The sequence below is a fragment of the Hippocampus comes genome, unplaced genomic scaffold, assembly GCF_001891065.2.
Source record: "Hippocampus comes isolate QL1 unplaced genomic scaffold, H_comes_QL1_v1.1 scaffold40, whole genome shotgun sequence".
Taxonomy (NCBI): Eukaryota; Metazoa; Chordata; class Actinopteri; order Syngnathiformes; family Syngnathidae; genus Hippocampus; species Hippocampus comes.
The window spans coordinates 908264-918932 of NW_017842058.1; the positions used below are offsets into that span (position 1 = coordinate 908264).

The following is a 10669-nucleotide window of genomic DNA, read 5'->3' on the forward strand; positions in this document are numbered from 1 at the left end:
TATATATATATATAAAAAACATAGTGATTGTGATTAACGCAAACAAAGCGCCAGTCGGTCAAGACGAGGAGACGAGCCACTGAGCGGCCTCCTCGTCTGCCTCAGAATGTGTGGGTGGCTTAATCTTTTTATCTCACATAGCTCAGCCTTTCAAATATTTGGCAATATGTCTTGAGGGGAAGTGGAAAGTGGGAATGCTTTGTGTTGAAACATTCTTCCAGCAGTGAACTAGATGTCCATTTCAGGACAGTGGGTCCAACTTTGGTTGGTTTTTACTTTTGATTTTTTTTCAATCCATCCAATTTTTTCACCATGTCCTCATTAAGGGTTATGGGTTGACTGAAGCCTATATCCCCAATGACCTTTGACTGCTGCTTCTCTGACCTTTGGTGAGAGAAGCAGAATCCACCCTGAAGTGGTGGCCAAAAGGTAAAATGCACACAAAATGAACAATTCATGCATCCTGAGTGAGGAGTAGGGCCCCAATTGTTTTGTCCTTTGATTATATGACTGTAGCTCCAAGCCAATATTTGTGCGTCTGCTTGTGCTCACTGTAAGTGACATTTCAGACTCGTGTAATTTGTCACCCATTTAAACTGACGCATTGGCCTTTCGTTGATAAGTGACCTTTTGCGGCTGAACAGATGGAAAATAGCTTGTCAGCAGATTCTGATTAGTTTATCTGTAATTACCTCAGATACTTCCATAGTATAACATGCATTTTAACGTAACCGAGATTGAAACAGAGACATAATTAGAGGTGCAACAATTCATTGATTAATCAGCAACTAATCAACTATCAAATCCATCGATAATTAGTTTTGATAATCGATTCATTGTTTAGATGCCGTTTTTAACTTGACGTTGTCCAAATCTCAGCAGTAAATATTCTCCCATTACTGTACTCCTCTCAGAGAGCAGATTCTATGGCCCTCTTTGGCGCTCAGGGTAAAAATGGCAGCATCCTCAGAATCATTGTAGAAATCAATTCATTGCACAAATTATCATCATTATCATCTCAAAAACATTTTAGCAGCAACCCCCTGACCGCGTAGCACAACTATTGGTGGGGGCCACACACGGACGCACAATCGTGGGTGCAAGGCGGTCTCCAATTGCTTACCTCACATGCACGGACGACTCCCATCTTCTGCAAGGGGAGATCTTGCAGTTTACCTGCCAATGTAATCCACTGACCCAAGCAAGTCTGTTTCTGTTTCCGCAATGTCAAGCACGGTGTGCACTCTGACTGTTTTTTTTTTTTTTTACATCTTTTGAGAAAACCATGAACTGAATAATCATTTATGTGTGGGGTTTTTTTTCGGCACTATCCTGTTTTTTTTCTTGTATAAAGGGATGGAAATTAAAAACATCCTATTTTAAAATCCAGTTCACGGTTTAATAGACAAAATAATTGACAGATTAATCATGATTAAAATAAGTATTTGCTCTCAACATAGTAGTGCCTTAAAATACTGTCACGTTTACAATTTTGTCTCCTTTAAAATGTAATCAAGTGTCATGGTGTCTTATATCTTGTCATGTTTCATTTATACTCCATGATACCTTAACGTCTCCTGTCTGCTTTGACTTCTAACATTTACATCTCATGTTTCATGTCATCTCAACTTTCATTGCACATGTTTTATGCCTCTAGTTTCATTTCTCATATTTTCTCTGATTCTTCATGTGTCATGTCTGTTGTCTCCAATCTTGTGATTCGTATCTCCTGTCAGGTTCAGAACTGAACCGAATAATGTCTTTGGATCCCAGAAATGCAGGCTGAGACAATATATGACAACTAAAAATATATAGCAACTATGAATAATATCGAGAGTTCTAGAATGCAACACTTGGAGCACGACAGCGAGCAAGGTCAATAATCTGACAAGGAGTAGCAGAAGTCCGAATCCTTCAATACAAGGCTCATGATGACCAGGAACAGGTGTGCCGACTGGAGGGAAACGCCCTTCACTCCAGCTGGGGCGGAAAATTAAACAGGCTCTTCAAGGTTCATGTCTCATGTCTCTTCTTTCATTTTTCATATTTCCCGTTTTATGTTTCATATCTCACGTTTCCGGTCTCATGTGTCATCTTTACTGTCTCAAGATGTACCTTTTTATGTTTCAGGTCTCATGTCTCTAGTTGGATTTTTCCATGTCTCCTGTGTCATCTCTTCTGTCTCATGATTCATATCTCATGTTTCAGGTTTTGTGGTCCCTGTCTCCTGTTCCATATCTCGTGTTTTAGATTTCATGACTGATTTTTCAAGTTTTCAAGTCTCATGCTTCATCATTGACATCATATAGTGCTGTCATAATGATTGACATGTCTCTCTTCAATCGGTGATGCCACAGTGGGGATTATAAGCATTCCTTTTATGGTCGGTATACTGAATACACCCCCAAAAAATGTTGGTTAAACTGCTTTGTTAAGGTGCTTAACTGAGATTGTCACAGGTCTCATATTATGTTTTATTCATTTGTACCTGTAATGCCTTCAATTACAGCAAAAAAGCAATTCAAATAAGACTTGCTCAAGTGCTACGTTCCACGTCCCTGCTCTTTAAACACATTTCTCCAGCTTGATGATTCCTCACTCGCTGTCGTTCTCTTTTTTGGCAGCCGCATGCTCTTTAATTGTATTGATTATTCCTCTCACATGGGACTTTATTCCCCAAGAAAATGACTTCAGCAAGATTATGCATAAAGAATAAAATGAGCAGGCTGTGGTTTCCCGAAACCTCCACTCGAGGGGAAGACAGATCTTCATTAAATCTGGAGGCATATTTAGACATCTAATTCATTTCTGAGAAAGTGTGACACAGATGGTTCTTGTGTCCGACACTTCTTTTCTCTAACGTCTCATTCGTCAAGTTTGAGGTTTCATGTTTGGCGCTTACTGTTTCGTGGCTTATGTCATCATGTCACATGTTTCATGTCTGATGTCTAATTCTCCTCACATCAAGCATCTGTAGTATTTTATTATATTTTTCCCTTGATTTCCTTTAGCCCTCCTTCCATCTTCCTGCATCTTGTCTTACACGTCTTGTGGCGGACAGCAGCGATTTGTTGGTCTGTGTGGACATTTGACACAGGACTTCGTGTTTATCTGAAACTCTCCATAAAATCAGAATCATCTTTATTGACCAAGTATGTAGAACACACAAGGAATTTGACTCCGGTCGTACAGACTACACTGGTATTATCAATAACAAGCACCTACGATAAACAAGGACATGACAAATAAGTATGGAAAGACTTTCTGTCATGTAAGGGGACCATTGTGCAGTAGTAGCAAACCAATGTTAGCTGTGCGACAATGTGCAGAGTCATCATGCAGAGATATAGTGATCAGTGGTGCGATATAATACTATGACGGTTGTGCAGTTGATGCAGATAATCGTTGCACCATTTTTAAGTGACATGCTGCAGGGTCTGTCTGGACCGGAAGAGCTGGATGAAGTGACTTGCGACGGGTAAAGTCTGAGCTTCTTTGCGAGGGCTACTGAGACACTGAGCCAAGATTGCCAAGTAAATGAATGGATGGATGGATTCATGAATTGGCTACCAATCCCGAGTTTGCCACACTTCCCTCCCCAAAAGTTATTTGAGGTAGGCTCCAGCTCATCTGTGACATGCATGCTGTGTATGCAAAATGGATGGATCTGCGCTGTTTTGAGTGCTGATCTGTCCAGGGTGTACTTTCCTTTCTCACCAAAAGTCATCTTAGGTGAACTAAAGATTCTAAGATTCTGTCTATAGGTGTCAATGTGAGTATGAAAGGTTCGTTGCCCGCATATGCTCTTTGACGGGCTTCTAAGGGATGGATCTGATGCAGATCGATGGAAGTCATTTTCACAGTGTGGACTGGAGCGTGATTAACTTTGTAAAGGGAGGGTTTTTGATACACCGGATCTTATTAGATTGTGCAAGTACAGCTAATGTTGTTGTCAGGGAAAGCCATCCCCTCCCTCTGTCACAAGCATCAAATCTCTTTATGCAACGCGGCAGCTGTAAAGTGGGAGGTCATTGTGTTATGCTGCTCCCATTCTATGTCTAACTCATTCAGCTGAGTGGAACAAATGACCTTTTTTCTTTTTTTTTTTTTTTTTAATCGCCCGCCATGCTTGGTGTCAGCATTTCTTCAGGAAATTTCATAGATTACTCCCAATCCGACACAACGCAAAGATTCTGCCTCTATGAAGACAAATGTGCAAAATGTTGATGCGGTCGTTTAATACTATGTTTACTATTGTGCTTGCAAAGCTGTAGAACAGGCGTGTGTAAGTAATATCCTTCGAGTGGAACCTCTACAGCAGGGCGCGTCCTGCAACTGGAGCAACCAATTGGCTCTTCGGGGAACAGCAGGTCATATTGAAAGGACGGCAAACAGAACCTCTTCGGTTCAGGGAACTTGGGGAAAAGAGAAGATTGATAAGATTAAGTAACAAACATCCATTGAGAGCTTTTGCTGGATGTTTGCCAGAGTCAATATAAAATCACTCAGTGCCGATAGAAACCAATTCTCTTGGCTTATAGGGATATATTTGATAATGTGATAATGTGATGAGGAAGATTAAAATGTCAGTGGTCATATTTGAGGGGTTAAACGACAAAATAGGGGAAGCCTGTTTAGAAAGTAGCACTGCGAACTGTAACCGTAATGATAAACTGCACACAGGGCAGATATTACTACCTTGTTTTATTTGTCATGTCTCATGCCATCAGTGCCATGTTTCATTGTCTCTTGCTTCATGCCATCATGTGTTATGGCTTCTGCCTCATGTCTTGTGTCTCATTTCTCCTGCCTCATGATTCCTTGTCCTGAATTTCATTTCTCATGTCATTGTGTGTTATCGCGTCTCCTTTTCTTATGCTTTGTGTCATGCCATCGCATCTCCTCGTCTCATGTTTCATACCAGCATGCATGATCATGCCTTCTTTCTCATTTCTGTTTCATGTCGTCCTGTCTCATGCCTTCCAGTCCCACATGTCATATCTCATGTTCCATGTCACGTGTGTTATGTTGTTCCATGTCATTGTGTTTCATGTGCCATATTTCGTCTCTCGTTTCAAGTCTCAAGTCATCATGTATTATTATCATGTGTCCTGCCATCATGTGTTTTGTTGTCTCTTGTCATCATGCTTCGTACTGTATGTCAGGTTTCGAGTCTCATGTTCCATTTAAGAGCAGTTTTTGTACTGGATCTCGCGGTATGTGGCCAGTTTCTCTTTTTCACTCCTTGTCGATTCTGCTCCTTCTCTTTGGAATTAGTGACTTGGCAAAAGCAAAAGAAAGTGAAACTTAATCCCGTTATGCTCGCTTAAAGTGATGTTCCAAGGTTTTGTGAGACATACATAGCAAAACAGGCTGAAAAATGTTATGGAAAAGCTCATTCTGTTAACTTATTAGATATAATGGTGTAGTAGATTCAATTTTTGCCGACTTGACTCCAAAATAATTGTCACGTCAACATGAATCAGTGCCAGGCTGGTGGACGCCTTTATTGTAAACAAGACAAATGTCCCTTGTGACAGATTTGATAAATAAAACCTTTTTTTGTGATTGAAAAGGCTAAATATTACTCTTATTATGATATAAATCACAATTGAGACTCAGTTGCCACATGCTGCTTTTCGTGAACTGCGTTGCAGAAGAAAAAAGACAAATGCTGGAAAGCAGTAGAGCCCCTCTGGAGTAATACTGCGGGGGATTATTGAGTGTGCGCTTTATCTCAAAGGATGTAATCTTGGCTCAGTGTCTCCATGGATTGTATGGCCTTTATAGAAAGCATCTCTATATAGTAGATTATGTAACACTGAAAAACAACTGGGGAAAACAACTGGGGATGTACAGTACATGGCAAATTGATCTACACTGGATGAGTGGCAGCAGAATTTTAATATTTAAAAGCCTATATTGTTAGGATTATGTTGGGGATTTTAGTGCTTTACATTAACAACGGGAGAATTTGGTCGTTAACAAAGATGGAAATCATTTTTCCTTATATAGCTTTTCTCCTGGCACTCCTTACTCATGATAATCACTATGGAAGTAGAGAGCCAATGTATCTGTGTACCAGTATATACTGCACATCATGTGTGCTACTACATACATAATTTGTCTTGGTAACCCAATTACTGACTAACTTACAAACCGTCTAACTAAACACACTAACAACTAAATGACTGACCAACTAAAAAAACTGATAAAGCATCTGAAACTGACGGACTGACCGATCAACTGAACTACTGAAAACTGATGAATGGACTAATTTTGTAAACTACTGAATGACTGAGTAACTAACTAAATAATGGAAAATGGTTGACTGACTGACTGACTAACCTACTAACCAAACAACTCACCAACCAACCAACCGACTGACTGACTGGATAGGTAACTAACTCATCTGGCTTGGTAACCTAATTACTGACTAATTTACAAACTGACTAACACACGAACAACTAAATGACTGACCAACTAACAAACAGATAAAACCTCTACGACCAATCGCCTGACCGACCAGGCTAAGCTTTCCTCCAGCCGAAAGCATGCATATTAAACCGCTTTAAGATGAAAAAAAACAGACAAATCGAAAAAAATATCTATCATATTTTTTTGTTTGTTTGTTTGAATTGTTTTTATATATTTGGTATCCAAAAGTAATCAAAAGTATCCAAGTTACATTACTTTAATAATATAATACTTGGATTACAGGACTAACTACATTTTTTAACAGGTACCTAGTAACTAAGTCATCTGAATACATTTTTAAAGTAACCCAACCATGTAGCAAACTAAACAAACCATCACTTACTGTAGCGTCACTACTTAGTTCTTGGTGATTAAAAGAATCTGGAGTGACCAAAATATGGGGAAACAAAATGTACTGGTTGAAACAGAATGGATGAACAGATACAGTATCTATTTTCAGTTTTTCATATGAGTGCTATAGTGGGCTTTTGACTGACAAAGAACTCCATTTTGGTTGCTTCCTACAGCTCAGCTATGCCGTTTGTTTGCCTGAATGCGTTTCTCCTCCTTGCGACAATATTTGACCTACTCGCTTGACTTGGCTCAGCAAGACCTTGAATGCTGCCTTTAATGGCTTCACCTCCATGCCTCTTGCTTTGTGTGGACCCACAATTTGCAGCAATGAAGGAAAAAAGACACACAAGCACAGCGTGATAATACATATGTGTGTAGATGTCAGGGGATACATCCTCCATAAAGCATGTCAGTGGCAATATATACTGGCAGCTTTTATAGAAACATCTTTTATTGATGATGGCTGATGATGGGGGCGGGTGACCTTTGCTTCGTGAAATGTAACAAAAATGGTGTGTCACTCTTTTACAGGGGAGGTGCTTTGTGTTTGACCAGGTGTTCCCTACAAATGCCACCCAGGAGCAGGTCTACAACACTTGTGCCAAGCATATTGTGAAAGGTGAGTTCCCAGAACTAAAATGCTGATTTTTTCTACTCTGGAACGGCTTATCGCAAGGACCTGGTTTTGGAAAAAATCTGAGTGGTTTTAGGAGCGATGCAGCCGACTGACATGGATCAATACACAATGACAAAAGTGGGCACATCAGTCATCCTTCTGTTATTATTTTAGGCAGGCCCAGTCAGTCACCATCGGCGACAGTCAGTTAGTGTTGAGAACATACTATGTCAAACACACGCCCCCACCTCCCACTCAAAAAAAACAAAAACAAAAAAACAACACACTGTGTGTGTACACAGGATGGTGATTGGTGAAATACAAAAAATACGGGACAATGTCATTGCTGTCTGTGGGACCGAAAGGTATACAACAGCACTGGTGCCCAACCTTTTTTGGCCGAAGACTTTTCAAGCGAACCAACCTTTGCGGTAGACCGTTACTGCATGTGCACACATACACACACGCATGCGCGCGCATTCATGCAAACATGCGCATATGCATGCACACACGCATGCCATGATGAGCAACAGCCATAACGGCTTCTAACATGAATGCAACAGAAAAATAAATGAGATACGAGAGTGTGTGAGTTTTTGTAAAGGTAATCACTGCCTACCTTAGTGAAAGCCCTGACATGGAGGCACGAGACAAACTTTTGCAGCGTGTAAAATGCATAAACATCACTATTGTGGCTCACATTCACTGTTTTAAAAGGCTACTCCTGGCGCTCCATATTCCCATTCTTTGCCAGTGCCATCAGTGAATTGCAGATGAAACAAACTGAATGAGAATAATAATAGTAATCCAAAAAAAAGATATTTCGCAACCGCTCTGATCACAAGCTGCAACTGCAGACTGCTGACTGCTAACAACTTCCGGTGATGGAGGCCACACCCCTTTTTATTTTATTTTTTTTAAATAAATACTTTTTTGTGAAAGTGAAACTGATAGGATGACACACATTTTTTTTTTTTCCATTTCCCCCTATACCCCTCGTGATCGACTTGGGACCAGTCCGTGGGCTACCACTCGATTGCGATCGACTGGTTGGGCACCAATGGTATACAACATTGTTTTGTTTTGTTTTTTAAAACTTGAGTCTGATTGTGCTGCACCTGTGTGTGACAAGTACATTCTCAACGCCAATTGGTTGTCGCCGAAGTTGACTGACTGGCCCGGCCTATATAATGATGGAAGGATGAGTGACGGACTGACATGCCCGCCTCTTAATCCAAATTACTTTTTGCTGTATTCTCGATGGGCTGTATAAAACCCACCATGCATGAAAAGTGAGCGGTGATGTTTTGTTTCCAACTCGTCACTCAGTTGGTTTGTTAGTTAGCATCGGTAGGCATTTTACAAAATGTTGCCGGTCTGTCATTCGTCATTCATCAGTGGTCTGTGTATCCGTCCGTCCTCCTCAGTGTGTCATTTTATAGCTCTTTGGTGCATACCGCCACCTACTGTACAGGAAGTGCAAAGCGTTTTCATAAATACTCAGGGGAAGATCCACCTAATCAGATGTGAAGTTTAACATTGTAGCTCCTCCCTCAATTGATGATATGGAGTTGAAAGATCTCTGCAGAGTAGCCATTCGTTTTCCTCGATTTCATGATTGCCTCCAGGACTGCAGTGGACCAGTATAGTTTTGTCATGTTGTTAAATTTTTCAATTAAACAAGGAATGTTAACAACATTATGGCTGCTCTGCCTTAGCAGTGTTCTTAGCAGAGTCCATTCACTGGCTATCGCAATAAGCTGCTTCTTCCAACTAGATGTGAGAAAAACAATTTCAGTGACATGCACGTTTCCAAAAGCACACGGCGTGGCTCACAGTCAGCTATTATCCGTGACAGTCTTTCGTCTGCCACCTCCCCTCAACAACCTGCATCTATTATTTTCCAACTTCAGGCTCACATTTTTGTGCCACGTTTGCATCAAGTGGGACGCTTGAACAGACAGCGTGTGGAAGGGCCTGAATTCTCAAATTACATTAATTCTACGGCGTTTCGGGGCAGATGTAAAGAAGAGGGAAACACGACTTGAGCATAAAATCAGAAAACCTGAGAGAAAGGATTTAGCGCACTGTAGCACCTGAGAAGTGGCAGCCGAGTGAGATCTTTGCATTTCTTTCGTATTAGGGTCTTGTTTATATAATTTCCACTTCAGTGAGTGAGTGAGTCAGTTTTATATTTTATATATATGTATACAGCATACACACAAACACACACACACACACACACACACACACACACACACACACACACACACACACACACACACCATTTTCCACATTTTTCAAACATGATTTTATTGTAACAAGTTGTAAAGAGCATACCGAGCTAAGTAATGCAATGTACGAGCTCGTAATTGCAAGTGACATCACAACCACGGGAGCGATTTTTGCCGGCTAAAACAGCATATTGCAGTAAGCCTGGTTTGTTAAAAAGTGGTCAGTAGGAACAGCAACTGTGCCAGACTTTCAGCATCAAGGTGCAGTAATTTACGTTTAATAAACTGCCTTTGTAAAGTAATCTGGCAGCTCTCCCCAACCCTTCTAGCAGCTAGCACGGCCGCCGCTGAACAATGGCATCAGGCGCCGTAGAATGCCGTGTCAGCGTAATGAAGTCCTAGTCTAGCGCCCTTAATCAGCGATTGACCGTTATTTCAGGACGCAGTTGTGTTGTTAAAAGTCAGTAGTAATTAGCAACAGTTTGTGATGGCAATGGCTCAGGGTCTGGAAAAGGAGTCATGTCAGCCGTTGTGAAAGGCTACCGGGAACAACGATTGATGTCTGTGTATCATTTGGTTGGGTATGGTTGATTTTGAAGTTGGTCTTATTATCGTGTTGGCAGCGTGACACAATTTTGCGTCATATTAACATAATACTTCGCCTGATTTATGATCATTTTTGGGGGACATTTCAGCTTTTTTTTTTTTTTGGGCTCACCAGTTCTCTACTTTCTCCCACTTCTCCCAGATGTACTGGGCGGATACAACGGAACCATCTTCGCCTACGGCCAGACGGCCTCGGGAAAGACTCACACTATGGAGGTACAATCGCAACTCATCAATAATTTCAAAGTGACATCCCTCAGGGCGGCAAATAGAAGCAGACTTTTTAAATGGCTAAAACGAACTGTAAATCCGCTTTTCATCACGTCCCCAGCACTCGGCGCAGACCACTTTTTCCAGTTCCTATGAGAAACAACTCAAAGAC

At 41.0% G+C, this 10669-nt stretch overlaps 1 protein-coding gene across 1 annotated transcript in view; it reads left to right on the forward strand.

Annotated features, from left to right (window-relative positions):
• kif5ab (kinesin family member 5A, b) overlaps positions 1 to 10669 on the forward strand; it is a 73795-nt gene that overhangs the window by 16878 nt on the left and 46248 nt on the right. The window contains exons 2-3 of the mRNA XM_019861031.1: positions 7363 to 7450; positions 10430 to 10503. Coding sequence (XP_019716590.1) covers positions 7363 to 7450; positions 10430 to 10503 — 162 coding nt within the window. The remainder of the gene's footprint in view (positions 1 to 7362; positions 7451 to 10429; positions 10504 to 10669) is intronic.